General features: G+C 39.1%; 1 protein-coding gene across 1 annotated transcript in view; it reads left to right on the top strand.

The window, feature by feature from the left end:
• The first annotated feature begins 2,323 nt into the window (after positions 1-2,323).
• The window catches only part of MED27 (mediator complex subunit 27), a 424,633-nt gene continuing 405,351 nt past the window's right edge, over positions 2,324-21,605 (top strand). Inside the window, exon 1 of the mRNA XM_089675114.1 lies at positions 2,324-2,560. Coding sequence (XP_089531240.1) covers positions 2,370-2,560 — 191 coding nt within the window. The 5' untranslated portion in view covers positions 2,324-2,369. The remainder of the gene's footprint in view (positions 2,561-21,605) is intronic.

The following is a 21,605-nucleotide window of genomic DNA, read 5'->3' as shown; positions in this document are numbered from 1 at the left end:
AACGCCACATCACCAGGGTATTTCTAAGATCTCACGGTCAGCAACAGATGACAGCACAAGAATCACCCACAAGCAAGATGGCCCCCGGGAACACTGCACGTCACCGTGCGTTCCACTCACTGGAAGTGACATGGTACAGTTGCAAGAAAAAGTATGTGAACCCCTTGGGATTACGTGGAGTTTTGCATGAATTGGGCATAAAATGTGCTCTGAACGTCATCTAAGTCACAACAATAGAAGAACACAGTCTGCTGAACATAATACTACACAAACATTAGATGTTGCCATGGTTTAATTGCACATAACATGTAAACATTCACAGTGCAGGGAGGAAAAAGTATGTGAGGCCCTAGCTTAATGACTTCTCCCAGAGCTATTTGGAGCCAGGAGTGAGCCAACCTTGACTCCAATCAGTGTGATGATATTGGATGTGTTGCTGACAGCTGTCCTGCCCTTAAAAAACACACACCTGTTTTGGGTTTACTGGTTTCAAGAAGCACTGTCTGATGTGAACCATGCCTCGCAGAAAAGAGCTCTCAGAAGACCTACAATCAAGAATTGTTGACTTGCATGAAGCTGGAAAGGGTTACAAAAGTATCTCCAAAAGCCTTGATGTTCATGTGTCCATGGTAAGACAGACTGTCTACAAATGGAGAAAGTTTAGCACTGTTGCTACTCTCCCTAGGCGTGGTCATCCTGTAAAAATGATTGCAAGAGCACAGTGCAGAATGCTACATGAGGTAAAGAAGAATCCCAGAGTGTCAGCTAAAGACCTACAGAAATCTCTGGCACATGCTAACATTTTTGTTGACACATCTACAATAAGGAAAACATTAAACAAGAATGGAGTACATGGGAGGACACCACGGAGGAAGCCATTACTGTCCAAAAAGAATATTGCAGCACGTTTGAAGTTTGCAAAAGAGCACCTGGATGTTCCACAGCACTACTGGCAAAATATACTGTGGACAGATGAAACCAACATTGAGTTGTTTGGGAAGAACACACAACACTATGTGTGGAGAAAAAAAGGCACAGCACACCAACATCAAAACCTCATCCCTACTGTAAAACATGGTGGAGGGAACATCATGGTTTGGGGCTGCTTTGCTGCCTCAGGGCCTGGACGGATTGTTGTCATTGATGGGAAAATGAATTCCAGAGTTTATCAAGACATTTTTCAGGAAAACGTACGACCATCTGTCCGCTAACTGAAGCTCCGCAGAGGATGGGTGATGCAACAGGACAATGATCCAAAGCATACAAGTAATTCAACAAAACAATGGCTGCAACAGCACAGAATACGCCTTCTGGAGTGGCCCAGTCAGAGTCCTGACCTCAACCCGATGGAAATGCTGTGGCATGACCTTAAGAGAGCGATTCACACCAGACAACCCAAGAATATTGCTACACTGAAACAGTTTTGTGAAGAGGAGTGGTCCAAAATTACTCCAGATCGTTGTGCAGGTCTGATCTGCAACTACAGGAAACGTTTGGTTGAGGTTATTGCTGCCAAAGGAGGGTCAACCAGTTATTAAGTCCAAAGGTTCACATACTTTTTCCTCCCTGCACTGTGAATGTTTACATGTTATGTGCAATTAAACCATGGCAACATCTAATGTTTGTGTAGTATTATGTTCAGCAGACTGTGTTCTATTGTTGTGACTTAGATGACGTTCAGAGCACATTTTATGCCCAATTCATGCAAAACGCCACGTAATCCCAAGGGGTTCACATACTTTTTCCTCCCTGCACTGTGAATGTTTACATGTTATGTGCAATTAAACCATGGCAACATCTAATGTTTGTGTAGTATTATGTTCAGCAGACTGTGTTCTTCTATTGTTGTGACTTAGATGATATTCAGAGCACATTTTATGCCCAATTCATGCAAAACTCCACATAATCCCAAGGGGTTCACATACTTTTTCTTGCAACTGTATGTTGGATGGCGAAGCCGGAAATGAGTCAAAATTCATGTTTTTTTTTTACTGAAAATATTGATAAACAGTTGCAACTACCATCACTGTATTGTCCAGGACCTCTGCTTTTGGAAAACATATAACAGTTGTGGGGTTGGGGTCAATTTTGAACAGAAAAAAATGCAGATTTTAACTTATGTGCAAAATTGTAAAACTTTAAGTGGATGAAACAAGCCGATCTAATAGACTATAATGTGTATATAGATCATGGAAAGAAGTGAGTGTAGAAGGAATCATCACACTCCATTCACAGCTCTGCCTCATTCAAATCGAAGCTTTCCCTGAGCCCCGTGACATCACCACACAGCGACAGCTTCCCGGTCTGTTGCTATGCAAGGAGGCGTCGACGTCATCAGCTGGGGACAGTGCCTGTGGTGGCTGGAAGGGATGGCGGAGGCGCAGAATTTGGAGGCTTTTTCTTTGGCTATTCACTCTATCCAGGCGCTTCGCTCCAGCGTCACCCGTGTGTTCGAGTGTCTGAAGGATGGCATGAAGAACAAGGAGGGCCAGGAGGCGCGGGAGAGAGCCTTCCTCAGCGAGTTCCAGGAGAACCTCGACTGCGTCAACCGGGACCTCAAGTATGAACACTTCCCGGCTTCTGCTGGGGCTAGGGGAGGGAGTGAGAGAAACTACAAGGCCCAGAATGCTTTGCCAGCCAGCAGTAGGGGCTTGTGGGAATATCAGTATAGTGCCCATAGGTGGTCATTGCTGTGGCTGAGCAGAGTCAGGGGAATGATGGAAGTACAATTCCTATGGAGCCTTGTGTACACTGGGCTTGAGAACGCCTCTTTAGGGCCGGTTCTCACCTGAGTCGCACTAGAACGCCGTCCACCTTCCTGTGCGATTCAGTGTAGTGCGGTTTACAGCCCGTTCATCAGAATGGATCGCCGCAAAAAGGCATGCGAGCTTTACTTTTCTGAACTAAGCGAAACAGTGTGATAGTGCGGTACCATGCCATCCAGTGCAGGCAACCGCGATGGATTGACACCCACAGCAGATCGCACATCCAATGTGTTTTCAATGCGGTGCTGGAAACACACACAACTCTGGTTTCCCAGCAACACATTCTGGGGTAAACAGGCATTTGGCTGTTTGTTTTCCTGCCTGTGCCTGCAAACGCACCTAAATATAGAAATTCAGAGCCAAGTGATATATTCACATATGATGTCCTGCCAACATCCCAAATTACTGACTACCAAACAAGAAAGAACCCCCCACACGGAACTTTTCCGGCAGAATTGCAAACACAGAACATCTAAAAGGCAAATGCCAAACTTTATTACACAAAGTCTTAAAAAAGAGCCATAGGTCAGATGAAACAATGTCATGATTTCACGCAATATAGTAACATGGAAATGTAACATAGCACCATGCAATATTGCAAATATCCTGCTAATCAAAGGTATGCCAACGATTCTGTAGCTTGATCAGTCTAGGTGTAATCCTTGAAGCGAATCTAAAGGTTCATTTTTTTTTTTTTGTAAAAATAACAAATATGTCTATACTTACCTACTATATGCAGTGGTTTTGTACAGAGCAGCCCGTATCCTTCTCTTCTCGAGTCCCCGTCAGGCTCTCCTGGCTTCTGTCTGTTGGGTGCCCCCACAGTAAGCAGCTTGCTATGGGGCACTCTCTGTGACCATTCACACACATGGAGCCGGGACTTGGCCCCCTATTACTATTCTGCGTGAAATCATGACATTCTTTTATCTGACCTTTGGGTTCTTTTTATGACTTCTTGTAATACAGATTGGCATTTCTCATTTAGATGTTCTGTGTTTGTGATTCTGCCTGAAAAGATCCATGGGGGGGGGGGGTTCTTTCTTGTTTGGTATTCTGTGTTAGTCTATGTATCCATATACATATAAAGCTGTTTACAGGCAGAAAAAAAAGCACCACCAGGGCTTTGAAGCGAGCTGAAGAGCAGAAAAAAACAAACCAAACACATGTAAACACGCTTAAGTGGTTGTTAACCCTTCCATATACCCAGTGAAGTGAATAGCCTCAAGTGATAGAGATGAAACAAATCCTCCTACATAAGTTGTACCTGTATATCTGCATTATTCTCTTCTTTACATCCATTTAAAGTCCAGAATTGCTAAAACTAAAACTATAGGCAAAACCTTTTTTTCATTTTGGATTGTATAAGGGAGGGTTACAACCCTTGTCATATTTTTTTTTTTTTCCGCCAGCTCTGTCCCATTGCAGAGATTTCCCTTTGCTTCCGGTCACTTAGCCAAACAGGATGTGGGAGAAAATCCCTGCAAATCAGGGGAATTCTTTGGGGACCACCAGGTCAGCATAGCTTGTGTCCCCATTGGAAGATTATTATTATACAGAATTGTTATAGCTTGTGCAACGCTTTACAATGTGTGGACAGACAGAACAGTTACAATACAATTCAATACAGTAGGGCTCAGAGGGCCCTTCTTATTAGAGCTTACAGTCTAAAAGGGAGGGTCAAGTGATACAAAGGGTAATAGCTGTGGGGGATGAGCTGATGGAGAAAATAAAGTCCAGTTATTAGGTAGGGGCAGAATAGGTTTCTCTGAAGAGGAGGGTTTTGAAGAATCGTCTGAAATTAGACAGAGTAGGAGACAGTTGGACAGATTGGGGTAGGGAATTCCATAGGATGGGAGAGACTCAGGAGAAGTTCTGAAGGTGAGCATGGAAGGAAGTGACAAGTGAGCTAGAGAGCAGGAGGTCTTGGGAGGAGCAAAGAGAATGGTTTGGTTGGTATTTTGAGAATAAGGTAGAGATGTAGCTGTGGGCTGAGTTGTGGGTGGCTTTGTATGCTGTTAGTATTTTGAATTTAATACGTTGGGTGAGCAGAAGCTAGTGGATGGATTGGCAGAGAGGAGTAACAGACACTGATTTCCCCTCTATTACTCTTCTCGGGACAACCCAAAATTTGGGATTTTCTTTTACTTTCACTTTCAGTGATAATGGTAAACAGGACAAATAGAGAGGCTGAATCTACCTAACTGGGGGTACAGACCGCTATAAAAACTGCCGAGTTCTAATCCTGCACTATCCAAAACTAGGAAAACAAACAAACAAAAAAGTTTGGCCTTTAGTGATTCATTAGGCTTGTCTCAGCTTTCAGAAAGCAGGGGGTGGAGAACTGAAATTACACATTGCAGAGTTCAGTGAGGAGAGCCCTTACAGCTGATTGGAGTAAAGAGACACATTCCCTCCACACAGCACACAGGAACAGAGCTGAGACTGTTAATCTTCTGGAAGTCCCTCCCCATCACCATTTTTCTCTTGGTGTCAGGAAAGCTTGTCAGAGGTGATTCATGCTGATAGCAAAGGAAGGAAGCAGCAGGCAGAAATTACATGTAGTGCTCTGTATCGAGACAAGTACACACTATAGAGGGATATGCTTTGTTTATAGTTTATCTCTGAGGTTTACAACCACTTTAAATTCTAGATGAGATTAAAATCAATGGGCTGCCCTATGCATGTCACTCAAGAAAAATGCGTTTCAAGTACTCTGGGTGTGAATGAAGCTTTGGAAAAGGTCAGTTATGTCACCAACCATCTGATGGCTTGACAGATCATTTAAGAGCTAACCTAAGCACATCAGTAATTGTAACAGTGATCATCCAAGGAATGTAACTGTTTGGGAAAATGCGTAAGCGGAACTTAATGCTTCTATCTTTATCAGCCAAGGAAGCTGCCATCTTATGCAGGCCATAGATTGTTCATTTATCGGCCGATTTTTCGTCCGAAAGGATAATCGGCCGATTTTCACACTGTTAGTGGGGCAATGGCTTTGGGCAATTTTCGCGGTTCCTCCTCATTTCTTTTATTGGTCATGCTGGAAAATTTGCAAAAAACGGACGAATTTCGCAATCATTAGTGGCAACAGAACGACCGATGTTTCGTTTTTCGGACGAAAAATCAGCCGATAAACCGTCTATGGCCTGCATTAGCCTCTGTTTGATCTGCAACTGCCATGGCGATGCAAATATGATCAGTTATGACTCCAGCCATTTGATGGTTTAACAGTTTGGTTTGGAGCAAAACCAAATGTGACAGCAATTCCGGCATTCCGAGAAGGTAACTATTTTATTGAAACCGGTAAATTGTTGGGTTTAGTTCCACTTTAAATCTGTGAGTTTAGTTCTGCTTTAACAAAATTGTAGATTTAACAGACTGAAGGCTAGCAAATAAGAAAAGTTATTTTTTAGGGTTTACATACATTTTAAAAGATGCAGGTATTATCTAATCCTATAATCAGACAGGTTGTACCTTTTCCTTAGCAATATACCCAGCCAGTGCTGACCAACTGAAGTACCTTTCCAAATAGCCTGCTGATAGGGCTGTCCGCCCCTGAATATTGGATTGTGTGATCAGAATTGGGGGTTCACATCCGCTTTTCTAGCAGGAAGGAGAGAAATCTATGGGGGCAGGCAATGATCATGGGGAATATTGCCAAGGAGTGAGACAACTGCTTATCAATTGGCAAATGTCTGTGTAACTTGCGAGCCAGTCTGTATCCACCAAATATTAACCTCTCAAAACCAAGGGAATGGACACTGACCGTCCAAAATATATATAGGATCGCATAAAGGAGAGTATTATCTACAAATAAGGGGTGTAGCGATGGGCGCCCGTTTTGCACCTAGTATCGCCAACCTATACATGGCAAAATGGGAGGATGAAGTCATATTCAATGATATTAATAGTAATATAGTTCAATATGGTCGATTCGTCGACGATATTGTACTATTATGGAGAGGGGATGTTCCATCATTGATTGAGTATTATCAGGATTTGAATCAGAATACTAAAAATATTACATTAAGTTGGATTATTGACAAGAAAGAGATTAATTTTCTAGATCTTAATCTTAAGAATACAGGGGAAGGTCTAATAACAACTAATTATTTCAAGAAAACAGATCGTAACTCATATATTCCTGTAAGTAGTTGTCATCACAGGCCATGGATTAAGAATGTCCCTAGAGGACAGTTCCTGAGATTGCGACGCAATTGTACCAATGTAGATGATTATAGAGAACAGAGCAAATTATTGACCCAAAGGTTTGTGGATAAAGGGTATAAAAGAGAAACTATAGTAGAAGAAAGTATGAGAATAGAAGTTATAGATAGATCTACATTACTAGAAAAGAAAGTACAACAAAAAGTAGATGAACAGAATATTTCGATAATATTACCTTATAATAAACAACATAGAGATATACAGAACATTATATCCAAGCATTGGAATATACTGAAATTAGATAAGATCCTTAAACCTATTATTAAAGATAAGCCCCGATTCATTTATAAAAGGGCATCCAATGTTCGAGACCGAGTAGTTAAAAACGTATTGGAACCCCCCCGGAAATCAAATAGTACCCTAAGTTTCTTTAATGAGATAGGGTTTTATAGATGCGGTCGATGCTATAGTTGTAAAAGAACGCATGGAAATCCTAAACGTAGACAATCATTTACTAACCCCAAAAATGGGAAACAATATAATATCGATCAATTCATTACATGTGAGAGTAAGGGTGTAGTATACGCCCTGAAATGTCCATGTAATTATTTATACATAGGACGCACAAAAAGATGCCTCAAACAACGTGTTAAAGAACACATACACAATATTAGTATAGGTTATAAATATCATCACTTATCAGTGCACTTTAAAATGCACCATAACCAAAATCCGGAGAAAGTAGAATTTTGGGGTATTACCAAACACAATCCACATTGGAGGGGAGACAACTTGGTGCGAGAAATTAGTAAAAAAGAGTCTTTCTGGATCTATGAGTTAGGGAGTTTAGCACCAGGTGGATTAAATAAAGAATTCGATTTATCATGCTTCATTAGTGATGTGTAGTGTGTAGTAATGTTCTGTACGTCAATTACATAGGGTTTCTGGTTTAATATTTATATAGTGTATGTATTTGCGTGATGAACAGGGAGGGATACCATTAGTTGGTTTTGTCTCTCGTTTGCCACGCAGATATATATACATATGGTTATTCTCATTTATATTTAATACATGATGTATGGTTAGAGGTATAATCCGTGCCCACTTCAACATGTGGGTTAATAGATGTAGGGGGGTCTAGTGTGTATCATATACACAATTTATTTTAATATGTAACTTTCAATCATTCTCCATTCATGATTTTTTGAATGGTAGATTCTAGATATGTTATATGGGTGATATACATATAGAGTATTTGTTATAAGTACTCATATTATTTCCCCATTTTTATTTTTTATTATTTATGTTTATATAGTATTCCGTGAATATACTTTTATTGAAATAAATATTTTGTACATGCATTAGAATTGTTTATACATGGCTGTGTGTGTTATCACATACCTCCATGTGGATTAATATATTTGATATCTTGAGGTGTTGGAGTGCTACACTGTTGTACATTAATGTTTGATTTGCGTACCGCCAAGCCGTATAGTCATGTCACAGGCTCTCTCTCCGGGTAGACATAGCAGTAAGGATACATATGTAAGAATTGGCAACATTATCGCTGTACAAAGTGCCCCCAAAAACATGGCCGCCCCCGTTGAATAGTCAACAAAATGGCGCGGCCGGGCTATTTAATCCGGCAATAGAAGAGTGACTAACCTATCACAACCCCCTGATGAAGCCACGTGACCAGTGGCGTAACGCGTAGGGGTGGGGCTGCGGTGTCACTCGGAGAGAGCTGGAGTATCGGACAGACGGCGGGTGCATGGCAGGACGGCTGGCGGATCATTAGAGCTGAGCAATTCATCCTAGACCGCATATCACATATGTGAGTGTACCTGTTGGCAAGCAATAAAGGAGAAACCTTTTTATAAGGATAAAACACCATGTCTGGCAATTTGTTCCCACATATGGAAAAACGCACATGGGCAATCTGAGGATAACGCATATCCACGTTCTTACCATTCACAAAAGAGGAATTCCATCTAAGCAGGTTCCATAGGAGGTGAACCACAAGTGTGTATAGCCTAATTGCAGGCTAACAAGGAGGTGAGCATACATCTTTACCAATTGAGGATTCAAAGAAAGTCACAGATTCACAAAAAGTCACCAAATCAAGATTTATTCAAGCACAAAGTCACTGTATTTAAAGGACATTTATATCACAATTATTTGGCAGTATATATATAATTTTTTTTGAGTATTTCACTATTCATGATGTGTATTATTTTCAGTTATATATTTTAGTTCACTATGCACTATTCATTGGTTTTGCGGTTATTATTATCTAATTTATATACACTATAGTGGTTTATATTTTTTTAAATCACTCACATAGTTTGATTTTGCATATTTTTTAATACCTGAAAATCATTTTGCATAGCAAGGTTAATTAGATATATACATCAAAGATATTGTCACTGGGAGCGCAACACATTATATATTTATGACTTTTTGGACACCCAGGTAGTGTTGTGTTGAGTGTTTGCGATCCTATATATATTTTGGACGGTCAGTGTCCATTCCCTTGGTTTTGAGAGGTTAATATTTGGTGGATACAGACTGGCTCGCAAGTTACACAGACATTTGCCAATTGATTAACTACCTACCATACTTGCTAGAGACAACATGGAAGTATTCACTTATTTGGAAAATAGGAATATAGATATTGAAGCCATATTTAAGGCAGATGATAAAAATGACATAAATATTCACAATGTGTTCAGACGAGCAGGACATTTAATGGAGAAAAAAATTAATGCATGGTGGGACATCATAACCATGGAAAAATATATAAAAGAAAAATTAATACCCAGAAAGTTAAGATGGGACTTACCCATCGCAGATGGACTAACGGAGGAAGAGGATAAAATTGAATGGTACAATTTCTTTAGTGAGAAAAGTTTAGAATTGTTGGTATTTCTCACTAAAAGAAAACAAAGGAAAATGAGGAAGATTGAAATAAATGTAAAAGAACAGGCAGAAAAAATAGATTCATATAAGGATCACTCTGAGTTTGGCAAATATATGAGTGAATTGAATAAGTTTGTAAAAAATAAAGATCAGGAAAATAAAAATAAGAAAAAAAGGAAATATCAAAGAGTCACACAAGATTATATTTCCAAACAGGTGTACAAATGGCAAAATACAAACAATAACACAGGCATTTCATCTATAGAGAGTACACCCACTAAATCTTTACCAAATAGTGAGGTGGTAGTGAAAAAATCAATAGCATTTACAACACCTAAAAATGCAAATCATACTCAGAAAACACCTATATCTAAAAAAGAGATGGGACCATCTCAGCATGGTCACAATAGAGACAATTGGAAACAATATGATCAGTATCCACCTCAAAATAGAGACCCTCACCGACCCCCCCATCCAGGATACAAACCATATTACAATCAAGGATATAGAGGGGGTGGTTATAGAAGACCGTATGGCCATCCACCGAGGTACACACAGGGATACAGACCTAATTACTATAGATCCCCAGGTTACAGACAACAAGGATATCCTCCACCATCCAATCATGAGTATAATGTACCCATTCACAATAGTTACTCACCTTTGGAGCAGTTACAACAAGATAATCCCATTCCCAACCCTTTTTTAGGGTGGGATCACAATCCCACACACAACACAGAAAGATCAGAAAGAGGGGAAAGAGAGGAGGAAGAAACAGGAAACAAGAAAAGGAGAAGGGACCCATAGGCCAGGGCATTTACAATCTTAGCGGAATACCTTTAACCAGAGAAGAGATTAAAGTATTAGATAGAGGCTTAAAGTTCGCACCCACTAATAAATTGAATAAGTTTGAAACTTACATTAGCGTACAAAAATTTGTGAGAAAATTAAATTTGAAAAAGTATTTTATACAAAATCCGATTAAAACCAGTAGTCAGAATATTGGTAACACATTACACAGTACGTTGAAAAATAAATCTACATTCAATCCCAAAAATCAAGATAATATATACATTAATAGTTTTAAAAAATTAGTAATGGAAGATATAGAGACATTACAGATCAAAACGTTCAAAGGAGAATCTGACATCAATAAAGGCATTAAGTCTTTGAAAGATAGAGACAATATAGTGATAAGACCGGCCGATAAGGGGGGAGGAATAGTAATATTATCGAAAGATTCATATGAAACATCTATGAGTAAAATGCTAGAAGACACAGAAACATATTGTAAATTGTCTGGTAATCCCACAAAGTTATATAAAAAGGAGTTAAATAAAATAATAGAATATGGAAAGAGGAAAGATATGTTAGATGAGAAAGAGGCAAAATATTTGGTGCCATCGGTGAGTAAAATACCAATTATCTACTCTATACCAAAAATACATAAGGACATAAAGGATCCACCCATGAGACCAATAGTTAATGCAATAGATGGATTAACAGCCAGGATGGGTCAGTATATAGACCAATTCCTCCAACCCTTGGTAGAAAAAACCAAAGCATATATTAAAGATACCACACATGTTATCAATACTATACAAACGATTGAGGTAGATAGTGATTTGATCCTTAGTACAGCGGACGTCTCCTCGTTATACACCATCATAGATCATATAGGAGCGCTAGACGCGGCATCATGGGCTTTAAATAAATACTCTTCCCTTTGTAAAAAACAAATTAAATTTTTGATTAAATGTATAAAATTCTCGCTAGAACATAATTATTTCTGGTATAAAGGAGAGTATTATCTACAAATAAGGGGTGTAGCGATGGGCGCCCGTTTTGCACCTAGTATCGCCAACCTATACATGGCAAAATGGGAGGATGAAGTCATATTCAATGATATTAATAGTAATATAGTTCAATATGGTCGATTCGTCGACGATATTGTACTATTATGGAGAGGGGATGTTCCATCATTGATTGAGTATTATCAGGATTTGAATCAGAATACTAAAAATATTACATTAAGTTGGATTATTGACAAGAAAGAGATTAATTTTCTAGATCTTAATCTTAAGAATACAGGGGAAGGTCTAATAACAACTAATTATTTCAAGAAAACAGATCGTAACTCATATATTCCTGTAAGTAGTTGTCATCACAGGCCATGGATTAAGAATGTCCCTAGAGGACAGTTCCTGAGATTGCGACGCAATTGTACCAATGTAGATGATTATAGAGAACAGAGCAAATTATTGACCCAAAGGTTTGTGGATAAAGGGTATAAAAGAGAAACTATAGTAGAAGAAAGTATGAGAATAGAAGTTATAGATAGATCTACATTACTAGAAAAGAAAGTACAACAAAAAGTAGATGAACAGAATATTTCGATAATATTACCTTATAATAAACAACATAGAGATATACAGAACATTATATCCAAGCATTGGAATATACTGAAATTAGATAAGATCCTTAAACCTATTATTAAAGATAAGCCCCGATTCATTTATAAAAGGGCATCCAATGTTCGAGACCGAGTAGTTAAAAACGTATTGGAACCCCCCCGGAAATCAAATAGTACCCTAAGTTTCTTTAATGAGATAGGGTTTTATAGATGCGGTCGATGCTATAGTTGTAAAAGAACGCATGGAAATCCTAAACGTAGACAATCATTTACTAACCCCAAAAATGGGAAACAATATAATATCGATCAATTCATTACATGTGAGAGTAAGGGTGTAGTATACGCCCTGAAATGTCCATGTAATTATTTATACATAGGACGCACAAAAAGATGCCTCAAACAACGTGTTAAAGAACACATACACAATATTAGTATAGGTTATAAATATCATCACTTATCAGTGCACTTTAAAATGCACCATAACCAAAATCCGGAGAAAGTAGAATTTTGGGGTATTACCAAACACAATCCACATTGGAGGGGAGACAACTTGGTGCGAGAAATTAGTAAAAAAGAGTCTTTCTGGATCTATGAGTTAGGGAGTTTAGCACCAGGTGGATTAAATAAAGAATTCGATTTATCATGCTTCATTAGTGATGTGTAGTGTGTAGTAATGTTCTGTACGTCAATTACATAGGGTTTCTGGTTTAATATTTATATAGTGTATGTATTTGCGTGATGAACAGGGAGGGATACCATTAGTTGGTTTTGTCTCTCGTTTGCCACGCAGATATATATACATATGGTTATTCTCATTTATATTTAATACATGATGTATGGTTAGAGGTATAATCCGTGCCCACTTCAACATGTGGGTTAATAGATGTAGGGGGGTCTAGTGTGTATCATATACACAATTTATTTTAATATGTAACTTTCAATCATTCTCCATTCATGATTTTTTGAATGGTAGATTCTAGATATGTTATATGGGTGATATACATATAGAGTATTTGTTATAAGTACTCATATTATTTCCCCATTTTTATTTTTTATTATTTATGTTTATATAGTATTCCGTGAATATACTTTTATTGAAATAAATATTTTGTACATGCATTAGAATTGTTTATACATGGCTGTGTGTGTTATCACATACCTCCATGTGGATTAATATATTTGATATCTTGAGGTGTTGGAGTGCTACACTGTTGTACATTAATGTTTGATTTGCGTACCGCCAAGCCGTATAGTCATGTCACAGGCTCTCTCTCCGGGTAGACATAGCAGTAAGGATACATATGTAAGAATTGGCAACATTATCGCTGTACAAAGTGCCCCCAAAAACATGGCCGCCCCCGTTGAATAGTCAACAAAATGGCGCGGCCGGGCTATTTAATCCGGCAATAGAAGAGTGACTAACCTATCACAACCCCCTGATGAAGCCACGTGACCAGTGGCGTAACGCGTAGGGGTGGGGCTGCGGTGTCACTCGGAGAGAGCTGGAGTATCGGACAGACGGCGGGTGCATGGCAGGACGGCTGGCGGATCATTAGAGCTGAGCAATTCATCCTAGACCGCATATCACATATGTGAGTGTACCTGTTGGCAAGCAATAAAGGAGAAACCTTTTTATAAGGATAAAACACCATGTCTGGCAATTTGTTCCCACATATGGAAAAACGCACATGGGCAATCTGAGGATAACGCATATCCACGTTCTTACCATTCACAAAAGAGGAATTCCATCTAAGCAGGTTCCATAGGAGGTGAACCACAAGTGTGTATAGCCTAATTGCAGGCTAACAAGGAGGTGAGCATACATCTTTACCAATTGAGGATTCAAAGAAAGTCACAGATTCACAAAAAGTCACCAAATCAAGATTTATTCAAGCACAAAGTCACTGTATTTAAAGGACATTTATATCACAATTATTTGGCAGTATATATATAATTTTTTTTGAGTATTTCACTATTCATGATGTGTATTATTTTCAGTTATATATTTTAGTTCACTATGCACTATTCATTGGTTTTGCGGTTATTATTATCTAATTTATATACACTATAGTGGTTTATATTTTTTTAAATCACTCACATAGTTTGATTTTGCATATTTTTTAATACCTGAAAATCATTTTGCATAGCAAGGTTAATTAGATATATACATCAAAGATATTGTCACTGGGAGCGCAACACATTATATATTTAAGACAACTGCTTATGCTTTTAGCTATTTCGCATGATTTTTGCTTTCTTTATGTGAGGTACTCATGTTTTTTTTTTCCAAAATATACCTTTACTCAGGTGATGTCTAGGAAACTAGCAGCATGATTTAAAACCAACCTGCATTGCCCATACTTTGCAAAGTAACATGTTTATTATTTATAGGCAGTTCCATGGGCAGGCTGGGTGTTCTCACCTTCCCCACATTCATTTTCTGCCCTATCCAACAACAGTCCTTCCTAAAATCTTTGTGCAAGCCTCAGCTTTCTAAAAGTGGAATCCATGTGCTGGGATCAGCAAGCCTCCCTGTCCACATAAGACAGCTCTGGGGTTTGTTGATTGTTTGCATGAGCGGCCAGCACAGCATTATGTGGAGACAAGGATGTGACAAATATTACACCAAGTAATGGGTATTTCTTGGATTTCTCTTGGAGGATTGGGGTAAACGGGGTTTCAGGAAGTTGAATACAGAAAATGTATATTGTATAGGGTGCGCTTGTTAGAGCCCAACCTCTGTAGCTGTAGGATAAAGGTGCCTTGGAGAGCATAGTCGGATGTAGGAGGTGAAGGGGGAGGTAATGCATTACCGCCCCCTTCACCTCCTACATCCGACTTTGCTCTCCAAGCCTCATTTTGATGCACAGACACATCCTGGGCTCTACTTCCTGATCCTATAGACAGAGTTTCACACAAGCTTTCTTTTCTGGTATTTTATCTTCTGTTTTTTTTTCATTTTTTGCTACATAAACATGAGAAGACCAACAATTTTGGAAAAAAAATATTTTTTACTTCCTGTTATAAAACATATCCAATAAAAAAGTTTAAATAAATCAAATCTCTTCATAAATTTTGGCCAAAATGTATTCTGCTACATGTCTTAGGTAAAAAAAAAAATCTCAATAAGTGCGTATCGATTGGTTTGTGTGGAAGTTATAGCATCTACAGACTATAGGATATATTGCTAGAATTTTTATTTATTTTAATACTACTAATGGCGATGATTAGCAACTTATAACGGCACTGCGATTGTGTGGCGGGCAATCTGGCTCGAACTGATGCTGGGAGGAACTGTCCAAGTGCCACTGACATCACCAGTGACATTAATACAATGATCAGAGTTAATAAAATGCACTGTCACTGTACTAATGACACTGGGTAGGAAGGGGTTAACATCTAGGGCGATCAAGGTATTAATTGTGTGCCTAACTATGTGTAATGTGTGCTGCTTTTACTGAGGATCTTGTGTTTATTCCCTGCTTAGCAGGGAATGAAAAAAAACAACAAGATCCTCTGTTAGTGAACACATCTCTGTTTACAGTGGCAGAGCTGTGTTCAGTGTCAATCATTGGCCTGGACTTGATGATTGGCATGTACTGTAATGACTCACAGCACAGGCGCGTGCATGCCCCCCGCCAGAGTACTTGGATTATGTACTAGGTATGTAACTCAGTGCAGGAAAGGCGCTCTGCCACCGTATACGTATGCTATACAGTCGGTAAGCGGTTAAAATAAAGCTCTTCTACTTATTAGGCCAAATTATTGATATGCATAGCTTGCCCTAGCTATGTCAGGCCTGTGGTCACAGGAGTATTTGTTATGACATATACACCGATCAGAAAGAATATTGTCACCACTGACAGATAAAGTGAATAACCTTGATTATCACATTACAATGGCATCTGAAAGTCATTTGGATATACAGCGGGTAAAATAAGTATTGAACAGGTCACCATTTTTCTGGGTAAATATATTTCTAAAGGTGCTATTGACATGAAATTTTCACCACATGTTAGTAACAACCCATGCAATTCATACATAAAAAGAAGCCAAAACAAGTTCAGAAATTTAAGTTATGTGTAATAAAATTGAATAACACGGAAAAAATATTGAATGCGCTAGCTGAAATGTATTTAATACTTTGTACAAAATCCTTTGCTGGTAATGACAGCTTCAAAACGCCTCCTGTATGGAGAAACTAGTCACATGCATTGCTCAGGTGTGATTTTGGCCCATTCTTCAACACAGTCTTCAAATCTTGAAAGTTCCGGGGGCCTCTTCTATGAACTGTGATCTTTAGTTCTTTCCATAGATTTTCTGTTGGATTCAAGTCAGGTGATTTGCTGGGCCATTCTAGCAGCTTTATTTTCTTTCTTTGAAACAATTTGAGAGTTTCCTTGGCTTTGTGTTTGGGATCATTGTCTTGCTGAAATGTCCACCTTTTTTTCATCTTCATCATCCTGGAAGATAGCAGAAGATTTTTATAAGGAATGTCCTGGTACATTTTTCCATTCATCCTTCCTTCAATAACAAGAAGTTTGCCAGTACCGTATGCTAAAAAACAGCCTCACACCAGGATGTTCCCACCTCCAAACTTCACTGTTGGTATGGTGTTTTTGGGTGATGTGCAGTGCCATTTGACCTCAAAACATGTTGTGTATTATGGCATCCAAAGAGTTCAACTTTGGTCTCATCTGACCAGACTATATTCTCCCACTATTTCACAGGCTTGTCTAAATGTTGTGCACCAAACTTTAAAAAAGCTTCAACATGCTTTTTCTTCAGCAATGGAGTGTTGCGTGGTGAGTGTGCATACAGGCCATGGTGGTTACTTATTGTTTTGTTTGAAACAATTGTACCTGTTAATTCCAGGTCTTTCTGAAGCTCTGCAAAGAACCGGAAAAACTTTAATACTCCTGTGCTTGGAGAGTAGGCCCAAAAAGAGTTAGTGGACTGCAGTCAAGTCTTGGCCCTCATGGGATGCACTTGCCTTGCTACCCTCACAAGACTGGGGGAGTCTAGAGGCACTGCAATAATAAACAAACAGAGTGCGTACTGGCCTAGTGCATTATCCTTTAAAAAATGGCTTTAATGTATAAAATGGCGAGTATTCTACTCACAATATGGATAAAAGCACACGTTCATCTCACGAAAGCAGTACAATACAATCAGCAAAACATCAAGATGTGACAGAACGATGCAGTATCAACAAGCTGACGCGTTTCGAGGACTTATCCTCTTCCTCAGAGCCCACCACTCTGAGGTAGAGGATAAGTCCTCGAAAAGCCTTTCTCCCTGAATGTAATGCAGTGCACATCACAACTGCATTACATTCTTTCAGGCCAGGAGTCTGTGAATGGGAGCCTGGAAGTGTCATGTTGCTGAAAAAGTTCATGCTGCTTCTGATAGAAAGGTGTCAGAATACACAGGGCATCACAGTTTGTTGTGTATGGGGCTGCGTGGCCTTAGACCAGTCAGAAGGCCCATGCTGACCCATGTCCACAGCCAAAAGCACCTACAATGAGCATCATAACTCAACCCCGGAGAAATGGAAGAAGGTGGCCGGGTCTGATGAATTCAAGAATGGTTTGAGGAACACCACAATCAGTTTGAGGTGTTGACTTGACCTTTAAATTCTCCAGATCTCAATTCAATCAATCATCTGTGGGATGTGCTGGGAAAAAACTTCAATCCATGGAGACCCAATCTCTCAACTTAAAGGATCTGCTACTACTAATGACTTGATGCCAGATACCACAGCATATCTTCAGAGGTCTTGTGGCATCCATGTCTTGATGGGTTATGGTGGGTGGGTGGTCATAATGTTATTATGGCTGATAGGTGCACATTAAGTGATCGTAAACTTTTTTTTTTTTTAAATTTCCCTTTAAAATAACAAACGCCATACTTGCCTGTTCTGTGCAATGGTTCTGCACAGAGCAGCCTTGATTCTCCTCTTCTCAGGGCCCCCTACCGGTGCCCCCATAGCAAAACGCTAGCTGTGGGGGCACTTCTACATGATCACTTCTGTGTCTCTATAAGACACAGAGCACAGCTTGGCCCTACCTCCCTGCTCCTTCCTGACTGACTGTGGTTGACAGGAGCTGGAGCCAATTTCTCCCACTGCTGTCTCTTCAGCCTTTACAACCACTGCAGGCTTATCTGTATTAACCTTTTGGTTGGGATTCCTCCTCTTCCTTTTATCCACTTTGGTTTGGAAAAGCCATCCCAATCTTTGCAAGGTTGCTCTGTATGTACTTGAGATTATGAAATGTCCAATAAAGACTAAATTAACATCTTTACTAGCAACGGTTACAAGTTCATACAATTATTTTTTTTTTTGTGCTATAACACAGCTCTTGCTTTTTAAAGAATATGTAAACTCAACTTTTCATGTTCCTGCTGTACCATGTACTTGTATGAAAAAGTTTCCTGTTCTCTTTGTATGTTTTCCTTTGTGTGAAATCCCTGGTGTTCCTGCCAACTCCTCTGATTTCCTATCAAAAACTTAACACAATAGGCATGAAAGCACAGCCTGGTCAGTTATATAGCTGTGCCAAGAACTCAGCATGCTCTCCTCCGGTGATTAGACTTGTGCTGACACTCCCCCATTCCTGCACAGCCATTCACTGGGAAGACCAGTGTGCTGCTGTTTTTCTACCCTTCTACCTCTCTGAGCTCCTTATGCAACTGAGAACAGAGGATATGTGATTACTTCTAAAAAATAAGAAAAGATATTTAGAATGTTTTTATATCTATACATAAATGGTTTGCCTTTCATTTCTATTTTAAACTGAATGGGCTGTTTTACAAGGTGAGGGTTTACATTTACTTTAAAATTCCCTGACAGGGTGGCTAATATAGTATAATACTGTAGTATGTAAAAACTGAATATCAATCTGCTCAGACCAATAACCTGTTGATTAAGAGGTAGTCTATGAAGCCAATTTCCAATTGTTTTCGATTGCTGAGCCAGTAGATACTATTTAGGATAAACCCTCATTCAAGAAGTGTATGTAGGAAGACGTGGTTGATCAGCAATGCAACACAATAAAGCCAATTCGCTGACCTCTGTAACTCCTAAAATAAATGAGTGACTTTACTGAAGTGCAGCAAATATAATTTGTGCATCTTCCGTTCAACTGAGATATCACATTTACAAACCGAGAGGAGCCAAATGCTTATATTTAGCCTGTGACACTTGCTAAATGTCTAGTTTGCATAAAAATACTGCGACTTTAATGTGACTCAGAGTGCTGACATCATTTAAACAAAACTATCGGATCTATTAGGATTTTTCTGAAACTTTATGATAAACTATAATATATAATTGAGACCTCTTTAATGTGTTTAAAGTGTAACTAAAGGCAAAACTTTTTTTTAAAATTTTGAATAGAGTAAGGGAGGGCTATAACCCTTGTCAGTTTTTTTGTTTTTATTTCCTGCCATCTGTTCCATAGGGGAAATTTCCCTTCTCTTCCTTTCCAGTAATCAAAACGAAAAGTGAGAAGAAATCTCTGTATAGTGTGGGAATCCCAGCGTGTCACCAGAACTAGTGTCCCCATTGGAAGATTTCCCATCTTTTACTGTTCTGGTGTCAACCCAAAATTTGGCTTTTTTTTTCCTACTTTCTTTTTTGACAACGGTAGACAGGACAAATAGGGTGAATCTCCCTAACGGGGGCACAGACAACAGTGAAAACTGACAGGCGTTCTTATCACTCTCCACTTTATCCAAAGGTAAAAAAAGTTTTGCCTCTAGTGACACTATAGTGCAAGTAATTCTTACAGGGCACATTAGTAATAGTTTGCAGAGCAAAAAACACATTCCAAAACTGGCCAGTACTGCCTGTGTGCTTGTTTGCCTATGTAAATGACATAATTGAAATGACAGAAAAAGTGAATTTTTCAGGTCTGTATTTGACATAGTGGTAGGATGAACTCAGAGAGCTTCACAAACTGCTTGCCGATTGTAAAGAGAATATATATATATATATATATATATATATATATATATATATATATATATATATATATATTTTATATTAGTATATATATATATATATATATATATATATATATATATATATATATATATTTCCCTCACATGGAACATGGAAATCGGTGCATAATATATTAGACACGCATTTCTTTAAAATGGGCAAGCGTAAGTAATTGAGTGACTTTGACAAGGACCAAATTGGTTTGTAGACTGGGTCAGAGCATCTCCAAAGCTGCAGCTCTTGTGAGATTTTCCTAGTCTGCAGAGTCGTTAGGACTGCCCCAAAAGTGGTCCAAGAAGGAAATGGGCAAACTGGCATCAGGGCCATGCGCAGCCAAAGCTCATTGATGTACATGGGGAGCAAAGACTGGCCCGTGCAGTCTAATCCAATAGAAGGACTACTATAGCTGAAATTGCTGAAAAACATTTAGTGCTGGTACCGATAGAAAGTCGTTAGAACACAGTGCATCACCGTTTCTTGTGTAGGGGGGCTGCGTAGCTGCAGACCAGTCAGAGTGCCAATGCTGACCTGTGTCCACAGCCAAGAGGGCCTACAGTTGGCACATGAGTATTTGTACCATGGAGCAGTGGAAGTCGGTGTCTTTGTGGTATTAACTTTACCTCCAAATTCTTCAGATCCTCAATCCAATCGAGTATCTGTAGGATGTGCTGGAAAAACAAGTCCGATCCATGGAGGCCCGACCTCACAACTTATAGGACTTAAAGGATCTGCTACTGATGGCTTGGAACCAGATATCATAGCATGCCTTCAGAGTCCAGCAAAAGGGGACCTACTCAATATTAGGTGGGTGGTCATAATGTTATGGCTGAGCGATGTGTATGCACATATAAACTATAGGTCTATTTATCAATGTTTTCACCCACTTGTACTTTAATCCTTTTGCTGCCAGGCTCTATGCCCCAATGTCAAACACAGATGGTCAGACCATTTTTGTAGTTTTTCATTAAACTAAAAAGCTATAAGTAAGCAAAATTTGTGGAAGATCTGGAGGTTGACTTGTGGCAACCACTAATCTACAGTGCTATGGGGGGGGTGACACAAATGGAGTTTGATGAAAGCAACGGGGATAGGAGAGACGTGGTAAGGAGCAATGTGCGTAGCAGTGGCTGCAGAATGACAAGAGGGGTGACATCAGCCTTACATTTCTGGCAGCGAAAGGGTTAAAAGAAATTAAGGGAAAAAAAAAAAAAAATATATATATATATCTATATACACACACACACACAGAGATGGTGAGTATGACATTTAGTATTTTATTAGAAAAAAAACTAAAGCTTTACAATGATTTTAAACAGATAAAACACAGAGGAATGTA

This window comes from Staurois parvus, unplaced genomic scaffold, assembly GCF_062004578.1.
Source record: "Staurois parvus isolate SC_StPar_1 unplaced genomic scaffold, SC_StPar_1.0 ptg000154l, whole genome shotgun sequence".
Taxonomy (NCBI): Eukaryota; Metazoa; Chordata; class Amphibia; order Anura; family Ranidae; genus Staurois; species Staurois parvus.
This window is presented reverse-complemented; position numbering and strand designations above follow the sequence as displayed.